The 15,430-nt window shown below is 30.9% G+C and overlaps 1 protein-coding gene across 1 annotated transcript; it reads left to right on the forward strand.

Annotated features, from left to right (window-relative positions):
- Positions 1-9,450: 9,450 nt before the first annotated feature.
- On the forward strand, positions 9,451-13,776 carry CSD2 (copper/zinc superoxide dismutase 2). Its single transcript, XM_039046213.2, has 8 exons — positions 9,451-9,882; positions 10,698-10,759; positions 10,869-10,908; positions 11,024-11,119; positions 11,220-11,251; positions 11,553-11,628; positions 11,945-11,998; positions 13,528-13,776. The coding sequence occupies exons 1-8, from the start codon at positions 9,603-9,605 to the stop codon at positions 13,551-13,553; spliced, it is 666 nt and encodes a 221-aa protein (XP_038902141.1). The 5' UTR covers positions 9,451-9,602; the 3' UTR covers positions 13,554-13,776.
- Positions 13,777-15,430: the final 1,654 nt, after the last annotated feature.

The following is a 15,430-nucleotide window of genomic DNA, read 5'->3' on the forward strand; positions in this document are numbered from 1 at the left end:
CTATATGTATGTATATATATATGCATCTATATATATGTCTATATATGTATCTATATGTATGTTACATATATGTATCATCTATATATGTATACTATATGTATATCTAAATGTGTATATATGCATCTATATATATATATATCTATATGTATGTATATATATCATCTATATATGTATATATATATATATATATATATATATATGGATGTACATATATATGTGTGTCTATATATATATGCATGTATGTATATATACTATCTTAATCTAATTTAAAAAGGGATACGGAAAAAAACAGTGAAACTCTAAATCACATTCAAAGAAACAAAAATTAAGAAAATCTTTGAATCAGGTTAAAAAATAATAATAATAATAGAAACATCACAAAAATCATGTCAAGAAAATAAACATTAAAAAAAAAAAAAAAAAAACTATATACTATCTAAACTTAAAGTATAAAAGGGATCTAAAAACAAAATTAAAAAACACAATAAAACTCCAAATCACATTAAAAGGAAAAAATTGCACAAATCATATTAAAAAATAAAAACACCATTTACCATATAAATTTTATCTCTAAATTGTTTGTATTTGTTTGCAGAGTTTAGTTGAATTGATAATTATTGTCTGTGTTTGTTGTGTTGAATTGAGTTGGTGGATCTAATGCAGTTTTTTGTGAAAGAGATTAGTTCTATTTTTTCTGTTTATTTTTTATTTCATTATTTTATTTTTTAAGTTTTATGCTTTGCAAATGTTGATTAATTTTCAAATATACATGTATTTTCTCAAATCATTTATGACATAAACTGGACAATCTCAAATTTTCTCTCTCAATTTATAAAATATAATAGATTATTTTTCATATATTGTTTTCAAAAACTGTAATAATTATAATTCTCTTCAATCTGTAAAACATACCAACAAAATACATTTCATATTACTACTCAATTAATTGGTATATTATATATTGTATGTATATATATCGAAGGTAATTATCCCAATTACTAATTAGTATATTGTATGTATATATATCGAATCTTGCTAACTTAACATTATTATTTCACATATCATACAATTTATTTTTATATAATATGGATAGTATATTTGGAATTGAAATTATACATAGGATATTACTTTCATTTGATTATGATGGTGAGAATGTGATGTAATACAGTAACATTTTTTCATTAGATCACAAAAATAATATGAACCGATCGAATGGCCAACTTATAATATCCGTGTCATAATACAAACACAAAAATTACATGTTATGACGTATCCAAAAGCTATCATTCTTTTCACAATATAAAAAAAAATAAGATTGTGAAAAATCCAAACGACAAAGATGAGGGAAAGAGAAATAAATGAAAATATCACTAGTTTTTAGGGTTAGTTTTGAGTGGGTAAAAATGTGATTTTAATAACCCACCCAACCTAACAACTCATACCCATTTATCAAACACCCCAAAAGGGCTATGAAAAAAATCTACGTATATACTATGAAAAATATAGATTTAGTTGTTATCTACAAAATCTCATTTTATCTAAAAATAATAATAATTGATGTTAAAGAAAATTTCAAAAAATAAAAAATAAAAATCTATATACCATTAAAATCTAAAAGGATATGAAAGTAAATTTTAAAAACACAATAAAACTCTGGATCACGTTAGTGTTGTATAGAGCACATTGAATCATTAAGTGAATTTTCCCTCTAAAGTAAGAAAATTGGAGTGATAATAGATTTTTTATTTAAAAAATTGATTTTATATAAGAATAATTCACGTTTAGAATTTTTTTCCCTTTTTATTAAAAGTCTAGATTTATATTTTATCTATAATCTCATCTTATTTAAAAAAAAAGAAAAAGTTAAGGATGAAAATCTCATTTTATCTTAAAAACATTAAAGATATTTTTTTAAAAAAAAAAATTGATATCATGTCATCTAAAAAAAATCCTTTCAAATAGTTTTGTAATTTGTAAATATATTTGTTTTGAATGAAAATAAAATATAATCATGATTTGATATCTCATTTTTTTTATAAACAACTAAATTAAACTTTTTTCAGGTAACTTCTTTCATTTTTTTTTTCATTTTTCTTCTTCTAATATATTTTTTAAAACTCGTTATCTCTATTTTTTTTTCTTTTATTTTTGTAGAAAATTTGTTTGTAGCATTATGGTATTTTTTTTTTAAAAAAAAAAAAAAACTTAATAGCAACATCGTTCCCAACAATTTTTTTCCTTATTTTAAGCTCTTTTCAAAAGTAGGCATTATTTCAAGATTTTTTGCTTCAAGCATTTATTTTTTCTGTTCTAGACGAGATACCAAATTTGTCTCTCTCTCTCTCTCTCTTTTTTTTTTATCATATGTTCTCTTATTTTTATTTTTAAATGTCCTCTTCTTCGATGATGATTTAATGTTGCTATAATTTTTCATATGCTTTTGTAGCTCTCTTTTTATTATATACACACGAATTTACATATTCTTCCTCACACATCAAAGAGATGGAAAAGAGTGCCTTGTTTTTTAAGTTTAAAAAATTTATTAATGGTTCAAGTAACTTAGAGATCAGTAAAGTGACAAGAAATAAAGTGATTGACTATTTTATACATTTGTAGTTTTTTTCGCTTTTTAATTTTTGAAAATGCACATCAATGAATCGGTTGACAATATATATATACACATGCTTATGTACTTTTTATCTCTTTTCAAATTTATTGTAAATATACAACAATTCATATTTTTACATGTTTTTGTACTTTTTTTCTCTTTTCAAATTTTTTGTAAATATACAACAATTAATCCATGTATAATTTTTAAATAGATATAATAGAAACATGTTTTTATTTCTAATAAAAGTGAGAAGCTTTTATTTTAAAGTTTTCTCGTTATAGATATAAATATTATTTGTTTATTTCTTCTCTTACTATCAAATACTTGAATCATGAGATAAAAAATCAAAAGAAAAATGAGTATGAAGTAGAACACTTTTATTTAAACTTATCCATGTAAATTTGATTTCTAAGGTTATGAAACACGTGCAATGCACATAATTTGACTAGTATGATAAAATATCATATCTGTCTATTACGAATAGACAATAACATTTTACTACATTTATAAATAAGTTGCATTATATTTAAAAATAACTTTAAACTTTTTAGGCACAGATAAAATATTAAGGCTTATAACACAAATTTTCCTTACAAGTTTATATATTTTAGATTAAATTATAAAAAATGCCCTTTAACATTATATTTTGTGTCAAAATTATCCATGAATTCTTAAAATTTTAAAGAATGCCACTAAACTTTAATTTTTTTTTAAATCATCCTCGTTAGTTTTAGATGGAAATTGTTAAAGTTTTGTTTTTAAAATACTCCTAAATTTTTAAAAATTAAAAAAAAAATCCTTAAACTTAAAAGAAAGTTAAAAAATATCTTATCCGTCAATATGTGAACATAACCTGTTAATACCTTGTTAAAAAATTACTATGAAATTAAGAAAAAGAGGACTTAAAAACGTCAATAGAGTTAAAATGGTGATCAATTCGTTTGAAGCTTTCTTAAGTTCGAAAAAAACCAATTTTAAAATATTTAAGTCCTATAATCATATTGGTGCTTCCATTATTCTCTTTATTCTCAATGAAATATGCAATTTTATCTATTATTATTTTTAGATAAATAAATGTCAAACAATTAACAAAAAGGGGAGTAAAAGAGTATTGAAGAAGAGTGTGGATAGAAAAAAGGGAAAATAAAGGAGTAAGACGATATTAACGATTTCTATTCATATAACAATAAGAATATTTTTTAACATCTCCTTTAAGTTTAAGAGTATTTTTGAAATTTTTAAAAGTACACAAAATAGTAATATTTTCCATCCAAAATCAATGGTGAATGTATTTTTAAGCTCAGTTGCGAGGTTTAAGAGAACTTTTCAAATTTTTGGAAGTTAAATAGTACTTTTGACAAAAAGTACAAACTTTAAGGATATTTTGTATAATTTAATCCATATTATTTTTATCTATTTTCCATCCATCTTTTCAAGCCCAATTTTGAAAATTTAAAAAAAAAAAAAAAAAGTTTTCAAAACCAGTTTTTGTTTTAAATTTTGAATAAGAATTTTATATTTTTTTTACAGTAAAAATTACATTTTGAAATTCGAGAAAAAGTAGACATAAATTTTAAAAATAAAAAATTATAAACAAAATTGTTACTAAACGAGATCTTAGTTTTCGGAGTATAGATAATGATGGTTAACGATCCTTTAGTTGACTTAACAACAAGATCTTAATTACTAATAGATTTTAAATAATAATTTAAATATTTAGTATTCTCTCATTTCTCGCTCTCCTGCTCGGATATTTAATATTAATATTATTGTTTTCAAAACTTATTAGAGAAATATTGTTGTTTTGAGAGTTCGAGGCTAGAGGTCGGTCGAATGTTGAGAACTCGACTAATGTGGAGGTCGAATGTTGAGAACTCGACGAACAAAGAAAAACTTGGAAACAATACATAAGTTGAAACTTCAACCCTCGACAAGGGAAATCTCGTGAATCTCGCTTAGGTTGTCGAAGGTTGAAGTTTCGACACACATCCACCCTCGAGATTGCAGGTTTATTACTTTTCTTTTTCCCTCATAGAGGAAATAAAGTAATGAGATGGTATACTATATGTATCTGTGTACTCGAGCTGCTTCTAACAACCTATGCATTTTGTTATCATTTCGAATTAGACGGAGGCTTGTGGGATTGACGTGAGAGGGTGAGGATGGCTATATTTCTGGGAGTGAACTCCAAACGAATATGAAGCGCATGGATACAAGTTATGCCTTGGAATGAAAGACAATTCTGAATTAGCTTTGTCTACGAACAAAATTTTGTATATTAGGTTGTCGAAAGTTACACACATGTCGAAACTTCAAAGCGATTAAAAAGATAAGTAGGCTGAAGCAAATTAAGGAGAGAGTGAGATTCAAAGCGAGATAGTAGGAGAGAGCGAGATGTTGAACGAGATTTTAAGAGAGAGCGAGATTCAAAGCGAGATTTTAGGAGAGAGTGAGATTCAAAGCGAAAATGTTAGAGAGAGCGAGATTTAGTTTATATTGACTAATCTGACTAACATTGAACTTGGTAAAATAAAATGGTTGAATAATTGAAAAATGAGATTATTCAGGAATACACATTGAATGCTAAGATTACGCATTGAGTTTCTGGTAGTAGATCCATAATAAAAAAAAGTGTTTGTGATTGTTCCAGAATAAATGAAAGCTAGTAATCATTAATGGAAAAATAACAACAATAACAGAGAGTGAGAGAGCGAGAGTGAGAGAGCAAGATCTTAGGAGAGAGCGAGAATCTTCACTTTATTTAAACTTTCCATAGAAATATATATAAAAAAAGAGAAAAAATAGCTAATAGTCATACTATAATTGAATAATCATTAGACTATAATTGAATATATTAGATTATTATACTATAATTGAATAATCATTAGACAACAAATTAAATATATTAGATTATTATACTATAATTGAATAATCATTAGACAATAAATTGAATATATTAGATTATTATACTATAAATTGAACATATTAGATTATTATAATGTAAAACTTTATTGATTACAAAAAAAAAATGAATATACAGTAGATTATTATAAAAAAAATTGAATATACAATAAATTGTAATAAAAAAATTGAATATACAATAAAATGAATATATAATAAAAAATATTATTTATTATTCAATCCCTAGCTATCTGGAGCCCGTCTTAGTAACGAAGGACACTTCCTTCGATTATGTGTTACAAAATCCACATCGTTGTCGAGTGGCTGGTTCTGTCCAATCCATCTCGTTGTGATAACGTAAACTTTTCGGTCTACCAGGTCTTCTCAACAACGATGGATCAGGAAGTAAGACAGGCATATTAGGGTACGTGATCCAGTAATCTTCATGCGGTACAGGTTGAAATTGAGGAGAGTAACATTCAGCATACGTTGACAATTTGTAGTAGTCCTCAATAAAATCTTCGTAGAGTAACATTCAGCATACCGGAGTGATGTACGATGACTGGTTAGAAGTTTTTCAACTGTACCTCGGTGCGACCCCACCTGCCGACAAGATTAAAGGATCGAGGTTAAGTTTAATATGGTTAGGAACATAATTTCGTGAGCTCACAGATGATGCAAACGAGGAAACTGTCATAAGATATGCGCGAGCATATATACTACAAATGATGTGTAGAAGTCTGTTTTCAGATAAATCAAGTCATTTTGTTCACTTGATGTTCCTGCCTTCCATGATACGGGGTGGTATTCGTGGGGTGGAGCATACTTGGCATGGTTGTATAGACAACTATACAAAGCAACAAGATCTGAGGTTCGAGAGATAGCTGGGTCTCTCATACTTTTGCAACTATGGGCTTGGGAGCGATTTCCAACAATGGATCCACAGCTATATCATGTTAATGACGCTCAGTTAGTTGGACGAGCCTACGGTTATCGGTATGTTGTTTTAATTCAATTTAATTTTTATATCACTGATCTAGTTAATTTAAATTCTAAATTATCAATTTAAAAATTTAGGTGGAGAGACAAAATTTGTGTGGATAGGACAACCACATATGTAGTCAACAAGTATATATACATGTTTGATCTGCTTCAACCTGAACAGATACATTACACTAAACTTAATTGATTATTTTATTCATATTTTTATTGTATTTATCTTTAATATTCTCTAATATAATTTTTTGTGTTTCAGGTTATTTGGGAGCCGTACAAAATTATTGTGCATACTTTGCCTAATTTTTGTACGAATGGTCAAAACATATGGTGGACGATGAGTCCTCTCATATGTTTTCATATTGGTGAGTAGCATCTTCCTGATAGGGTGATGAGACAATTCGGTTTTCAGCAGGATGTCCCATCGCCTTGTAATACTGAACCCGTACGGCATGATATTAACCTAAGGACTAAAGATTGGTCCGAAAAAGTTACACATTTGGTAGTGCGATGGTACTATCGTGCAAGGTTTATTGCAGTGGGGGTTTATCTTGAACAGTTTGACACAAATGTCACTATAGAATATATTCATTGGTATAATAATATCACAAGGCGCTATGTCACTAGTCCGGGAGCAGCTGTGGGTCATATGGTAAATGAATGAATATTATCTATTTTTAATTTAAATTTATTTTAAATATTGTCTAATTGTTTTATAATTCACATAGATCGAACAACAGTAGACTCCGTGAGGTTGCGAATGATCCGAACCAGGTTATTGCTATATGTAGTGACAACCAAAGCTATATGAAGGAAATTCATTATATGTACGATATACCTATTGTTCCTCCACCAGCTCCTAGACGTAGAGGACCTATTCGGGAAGAGGATGAGTTTGATGAGGTTGCACATAATGTGGAAGAGTTACCCCTGTGACGCAGACGCAGAGTCAAACTAATTATGTTAGTCCGATGATGATGATGCCAGCATTTGGTTCAGGACATTATGACTCAGAGGCTAGTCATTCGTCTTCATACGTGCATGGACATGGTCGGGGTCGTGGAGAGCATAATGAATATTTATATTATAAAGCGCCTGCAGAGGTACCAGAGCAACATCAAGAAGAACCCAAGCAACCTCAAGTTTGAAGTCGACGACGACAACCAGCTCGAAATCGACGACGTCCGCCTTGTGGGACACATTGATTTTTGTAATTATTTTTATATAAATGAGATATTTAATTTTTTTTTTTTAATTTTTATGAGTTATTATTATTTTTAATTTATTCTTTTTAGAGTTTAAATAAAATAATAAAATATATTTAGAAATTGTTTTTATAAAATAGAAAATTAAAAACAAAATTAGAAAGAATAAGGTGGAATGTGTAATAATTAAAAAGAAAAAAAAGAGAAATTTATACAGTATTCTCGCTCTCTATCAAAATCTCGCTATTTCGCTCTCGCTCACGCTCATGCTCAAAATCTCGCTCTCGCTCTCTCAAAATCTCACTCTCTCTCATAATCTCGCTCTCAAATTTGATTGGGAAGTTCAGTGGCAAAAAGAAGGAGATTCATTAGCTCGTTATTTAGTCAGACTTGCTGAGATGACAGAATCCGTAAAAATTATTTAACAAGCTTTGGAAGGAATTCCAGGGGGACCTTATGAAAATTTAGAAATACGATCTTTTGATAGAGGAAGGTTTCGGGAATTATAATTAAACAGACTCAATAATAATGTTAGGAAGGGCAAGGTCGAGGGTTCAAAGTTCGACGTACAAGTGAAAAGAAGGTCGAGGGTTGAAAATTCGACCTAAATCGACTTATTTTTCTTAAAAAAATAAATTTACAAATAGTTTGAAAACAACAATATTTTCCTAAATAGTTTATAAAAGGACAATATCCTTTTAATTTTCTCCTCCTAGAGCTCCATCCTATATTCTATTAATCTTCTCCTCTCCTTTCTTCATCCATGGTTGCCCCTTCCTAATTTTTTTTCCTTCATTGTTTTCTTCTAAAGATCTGGGCATCTAATACGAAGCAAACCTTCATTATTTCGATTTAGATATGGGATTTTATTTTATTTAACAAGGAAAAGGAAAAAAGAGAAAGGGAAGAGAAGAATGATCCGGTAAGAAAAAAAGAGACAAAATTTTAAATTTAAAAACTTATTAGGCAAGCTTGAAATAAAATAGACACAAAGCTAATTTTTTTTTTTTACAAAATGAACTTGTATTTTGATATAAGAACTTTATTAAACAAAATGATTACTTTTTAGCATAATATGAAATATTAAATTCGAGTAGACATCCTAATAGCTAACCTAATATTATGTATTTATTGAAATTTGAGATAATTGTTCAAATGACTCGTCCAAAATGACAAATGACCCAGTTTTTGAAAAAACGTCAAATGCTCATTTGTTGATGTTTTTTCCTTTTTCCTCTTCCTCTCCAGTGCGAGAAATATTTCTTTGCACGTTGTTTTCTTTTTCTCATCTGTACAACTTCTTCTTCTTCTCTAGTACGATGAGTCCATGTGAGCAACTCCGATGCGACCAACTTCGGTGAGCAAGAGACGAGAGAGAGATGAGTGATTTTGTGAATGAAGAAACGAAGAGAGAACGAGAAGAACGAAAGCGAGAGACATAGTAATTTGCAAGTGAAAAAAAGAAGAGAGAGCGAGACAAGCGAAAGCAAGAGACATAATGATTTGTGAGTGAAAAAATAAGAGAAAGCGAGACGAACAAGAGCGAGAATGCCTTTTCGCGTGTATGTAAGTATGTTTTGATAATTTCACTCGAATTTGAAATCAACAAAGGATCCTCTAACATTTTTTTTTTTTTTCAAAAATTCAGATCATTTCACTCTTTTTTTACCTAATTTTTACATCACTCAAGGGACCATCGATTTGGACTATTAAATATAATGAAATTAACCTTTTTGAGGAGGCTTTGAGATAAAACCTTTCAAGCCATGAGGGGCCGGGGGGAATGAGACCTATCACATATGCAGTTAGTTGGTATTAGAGTGGCACACATCTACTGGAAGCCTCCAATCTCCCATTATCCCATTATCATCGACAGTTCCCCATAGCTAATGCAAGCAATTCTTGCAGCTATGGCCGCACAATCCCTTCTCTCTGTTTCCCCTTCCCACTACATCCCATTGCCCCCATTCTCCAATTCTTCCTCTCCCCCTTCCCCCTCCTCCTCCTTCCATGGCGCCTCTCTCAAGCTCCCTCGCCACTCCCTCTCCCTCGCTGCCTCCGTCGCCCCCAAACCCCTCGCCGTTGTCGCTGCTACCAAGAAAGCTGTCGCCGTTCTCAAGGGAACTTCCAACGTTGAAGGCGTCGTCACGCTCACCCAAGAGGACGATGGTCTGTACACTCCCTACCTATTAATCTTTTATCTCATCCTATCATACTTTATAGGTTTACCCTAGTTGATTGGATTAAATGGCCTGGGAAATTGGAGTAGAAGTCGGGGTTTTGAGGTTTTATTCAGCGTCTGGTTTCTGATATTTGTGTTGGCTTTGATTGAAATGTGATATGTGCGAAATGGGTTCGTAATTTTTTGCCTGCATTGCTTTCTTCTTGAGATTTTTTTTTGTTCTAACGTAATGGCACGCACATAAGTTGACTCTTAACTTCAGGAGCATGATTCTATTGATTTTATGACGTTTTCTTTCTCGTAGGGTTCTGTTGTCTTCTATGTTTATTCTATAACCAAAAGGCTTTTGAGGAGATTGTTAAATCACCAATTCACCGAAAAGCTTAAGCTGATAGATTATCATAAATTTAATCACCAATTACCCTAAAAGTTTAAGCTGATGGGTTATCATAAATTTAATTATATCAACATTTTAGCACTCCCCTTAAAAATTTGTAAAAGGTCCAACAAATATAAATCACATTAATTGGAGGAGGAAATAATATTAGTCGCATTACATGGGTTTGAATATAAGACATCTTGTTCTGGTACCATGTTAAATCACCGATTAGTCCAAAAACTTAAACTTTATGGTACATTTAATTATATCAACATTTTAATATAAACTTCCCCATCCGAAAATTGCAAGTTATTGGTAATAGTAATAATGATAACAACAATGAAGATGGTAATGGTAATGATAATGATAATGATAGTATTAGTAGTGATGTTGTGATGCTGAAAAATGTTGTATTGTTTCTAGGTCCCACAACAGTCAATGTGCGTGTTACTGGGCTCACCGAAGGGCTTCACGGATTCCATCTTGTAAGTAATTTCATAAAGGCTGGCATAATCTATGGTTTTTGTTGCAATCAACTAGTTGAATTTCTGAAATGTTGTTTTAATCAACATCCTTCCGTATTTCCTTATGTAGCATGAGTATGGAGATACAACAAATGGATGCATTTCTACAGGTAGAGCATGTTCCCATGTTCATTTTTAAGCTAGATACTTGCCGGTGCGGTTGTATTTTTGTACAACTGCATCTTTGTTTCTCGTTTGCTGTTTATTTATTATTTTCAACTGTAGGAGCACATTTCAATCCCAACAAATTAACGCATGGTGCTCCTGAGGACGAAATCCGTCATGCGGGTGACCTGGGAAACATAATTGCCAATGCCGTTGGTATATGCTTTTCTTCTTTCCTCTTTGAAAGATGTTTCGTTTTATGTTTCATAGATCTGTAGCTCCCTAATGCACTATTGCAATGTTTCTTGATATACAGGAGTAGCAGAGGCAACCATTGTAGACAACCAGGTGCGACTTCTGAGTATTGTTTCTATTATTTTATCCATATATGTCATCATCACAACTCACATACTCAGACTATTTATGTCTTTCACCACGAATTGACATCATAATAACTATTAATGTTGCTGGTGGCAGTGCTGCTGAAGTGCTGCTGGTAGAACTTTTTATGTATATTGTACACGCATATCTATCAATTCATGATCGCAGCGACATTAGTATTAACAAGTTTAAGGACAAAATAATGTTCAAGCCTTTATTTTAGATCTGCCCCTCTAACATACTCGGTTATTAATTCCTTAATCTGTAGATTCCTCTCAGCGGCCCCAATTCTGTAGTTGGAAGAGCTTTTGTGGTACATGAGCTTGAGGATGATCTTGGAAAAGGTACGTTCCATTCATTGTTTCAATTTAGTTACATGTTGTGCACCTCCTTTTCTTTCCTTGTCATTCAATCAGCCTACTCAAGTGATACATCAAAATTAAATTAATTTATTTTCCTTTTATCTTATCTTCATTTGGGCCTAATAGATTAAAATATAGTATTATTAATTCAATCGCGGAAAGAGATTTTAGTTACCTTTGTAGGTAGAGCTACACTATTAGCTGCTGATAGGATGTTTGCATCACTTAACTAGGATTTTCTTTATTTCACTATCGTATTTTAATTTTTCCTCTCATTTTTTGGGTTATGATGATGTAGGAGGTCACGAGCTCAGTTTAACCACTGGCAACGCTGGTGGAAGATTGGCATGTGGTATGTGAAGTTAAAGATCTTTTTTCTTCCCTCTTGAGAGTCCATAGTATCATTTTTCCCCACACTTTGACATCTATATTTAAAAGACGGCTTAATTCATTCGATTTAAATAAGTGATAAACAAGGGTGAATCAATTTCATTGAATACTTTCCCACGGATTTCATTCATATCTTATATCATCCTAAAGTACAAGAATTTCAGATTTCAGACAACGTTCCATTTCCTCTATCTTCTTCCCAATTTCAGTAGTCTATATTGTATAAACGACAAATTACTCAGTTATTACTTGTTCAAAAAGAACTAAGTTGTTACCGGAGCTTAGTGGTTTTCTTTAAGGCATATGGTATCCAGAAGACTCAATGACAGATTTTGTAATTTGCTAAACTAATTTACCTAATACTGATTGACATCTGCTCAAAGATGCATGGAGATTCATAGCTTTATTTAAAATTCTTAGTCCAAGGTTTTCTCATATCCATTTTTCTGTTATGCCTCATGAGTCATGCCCTGCGTGTGATTTGTTAAACTAATTTTCCTTTGACAACTGATTGGCTTCTGATCAAGATGCATGGAGATTTATAGATTTATTTAAAATTCTTACTCTAGGGATTTCAATTTCTCATATCCATTTTGCTGTTAAGCGTACCTCATGCCATGTATGAGTTGCTAAACTAAGTTACCCTTTGAATAGTGATTGACCTCTGCTCGAAGATGCAAGGAGATTCATAGCTTTATTTAAAATTTTCAGTCCAGGGCTTTCTCATATCCATTTTGCTATTGCGTATACCTCATGCCATGTGTGTGATTTGTATAACTAATTTACCCTTGAATACTGATTGACCTCTGCATCAAAGATGCATGAAGATTCATGACTTTATTTAAAATTCTTAGTCCAGGGCTTTCTCATATCCATTTTGTTGTTATGTATACCTCATGCCACATGTGTGATTTGCTAAACAAAGTTACCTTTGCATACTGATTGCCCTCTGCTCAAAGATGCAAGGAGATTCATAGCTTGATTTAAAATTCTTAGTCCAGGGCTTTCTCATATTCATTTTGCTGTGATCTGTACCTCATGCCATGTGTGTGTATTTTAAGATGCAAGGCAGGTAAGTGAATAAAGTATGTTTCAATTATCAGGCCCTTCGTGTAGGTAGATATGTGGTCTAAAAGTCTCTGCGCTGGCTATTGTTCTGCTCTGATAGGCTGGCATGGCATTTTCCCACCTTTTTGTAGAAGACGTACTTTTGAATAAAGCTTAGTAACTAATCAAGTTAAGAGTTCTGCAGAATGAATCGGCATAGATAATGTATAACTGTTATTAACTCTTAAATCGGCAGCGAATCCATTGCTTTGCTCGAGTGCCATGGTAGTACAGGCAAGAGTAAAATCCAGAAATTCCCTATTAGCTTCTAAGATGCCTAAATAATTTGTAAAATTTATACTCTGCTCAATGGTTTATCAACCAGAATGTTGCTAATTGCTGATAAGACAGACAGATTCTCAATTTTGTTTTATGTCTTTGCAGGTGTCGTCGGACTGACTCCCGTGTAATGGCAACAAACAAACTATGTAGCCTATTAGGTTGGTACGAGCTATACGGTGGCACTATTGGCTGCTTGTTGCTACCCGCTTCTCCAGAGGCTTGAGTTTCTTTTCTTTTACCCAGCATATAAATTATAGTCTTGAGAAGACGGTTCTATTACATCCTCATTGATGATATCTGTTACTGTGCTTTCCATTAGCTGAATAAAATTGACTTGCTGCTTGAGCTTAATGGGTTTGACCTAAAGATTTGTTTACTTAGGGATATGATATTGACATTTCTTTCACCTTGGCTGGATATCACTCTACACTGCTTCTTCTTTCCTCCATGTTTAGAATCTTTCAGAACTATAATTAAAGAAGTAACTAAAAAACTAAACTTTTGGACATGGACGCGCACACACACAGAGTCTAAAAGCAAAATAAGTTTGGAAATTATTAAGTTTAGTTTATGGATCCACTTGTATTTCAATTTCATGTGGATTCCAAGTACTTGGCTCTAAGTTCATTACATGTGAAGGTAGCAATCCTTTGTTGTGGATGAGACACGTGGAAGGTGCTTTTGATGGCAATCTCATTCTTGTTGGAAAAGCCAAACAAAACCATAACCTGCACTACCAAGCAACCTAAATTTCCATTTACATTAGAAGAAAACAAAATCATAATAATAATAACAATAATTCAAGCAACCTGATCCTAATTAGGCAACCACTCATGTCCCCTTCATTTGTTCATATACATTCAACGCTTTTGAAGCACCAAAAACCTTTTAATATGATTAAGTCCTCCCTTCCTTTTCCTTTTTGTTTCTACTCTATTCTTCTACTATCTCTTCATTTAAAGCCGGTTTGAAATGACTTTTCAAGTGCTTAAAATAGTGTTTTTAAGTCGTTATTAAGTCAATCCAAACAGGTTAACTCTGGTTGGCCCATAGATCGAGTTTCTCGATGTTTGTGAAAAATAGATTAAAAAAGTAAGATAAAGGTACTTGATAAATGTGAAAAGTAGAGAATAGAGGGAAAATTGAAGTTGCTTGGTAAATGTGAAAAGAATATAAAAAATGAGAAATAGAATTATGCAATAAATGTGTAAATTTAATAACGTTTACTATTGAAGTTGAATTGTTTAAACCAACTTAAGAAGTTGGTGGACCAAACAGGCACTAGTCTCCAAAATTGAATTGTCAACATAAGTACAGTTTAACTAATCAAGACATCAGCAACATTTCGTGAAATTATAAAATGAAAAAGTGTTTGGAGAGAACTAAACCCAAAGAAAGAAAGAAAGAAAGTAAGAAAGAAGAGTAAAGAAAATGGGTATGAGTTAGCAAAGAAGAGCAAATGGAGTGTTTTAGTGAAATGGTTGCTTCATCATAATATGTGGTTGGAGTTACACTTCACGAGGGGACATGGAGTTTGATTCACGAACTGAAAGACAACCAAAGCCTAACTTTAGGCTTCCGGTTGGCTTCCAGTCATTTTCTTCCACGATAAATGTTATCATAACTCTTTTTTTTTTTTTTTTTTTTCATACCATTCATTTTTTCTTATTTAAAAAAAAAACCCATTCTTAAGTAATTTCAAATAATCGAACTAAATAATATAAAATATTAAAATATCTTTTCGGTATCTATAATTATTTATTCATATCTAATCATTTTTTAATGTTCAATTTTAGTATATGAACTTTGATTAAATCTTAAATTTAGTTCATACTATTAGTTTATTGTTAACTTTTTTTTTTTTAAAAAAATATTATTATTACCTATAAAAATTAACTTCGAATTACTAAATTTAAATATTTATTAAAATTGAACAAATTTCAAAATGATATTTTAATTAAATATAAAAGATTCATTAGTCAAATTTTCTCTATATAGCATAATT

This window comes from Benincasa hispida, chromosome 10 (assembly GCF_027475165.1).
Source record: "Benincasa hispida cultivar pf3 chromosome 10, pf3_genome.v1.1, whole genome shotgun sequence".
Taxonomy (NCBI): domain Eukaryota; kingdom Viridiplantae; phylum Streptophyta; class Magnoliopsida; order Cucurbitales; family Cucurbitaceae; genus Benincasa; species Benincasa hispida.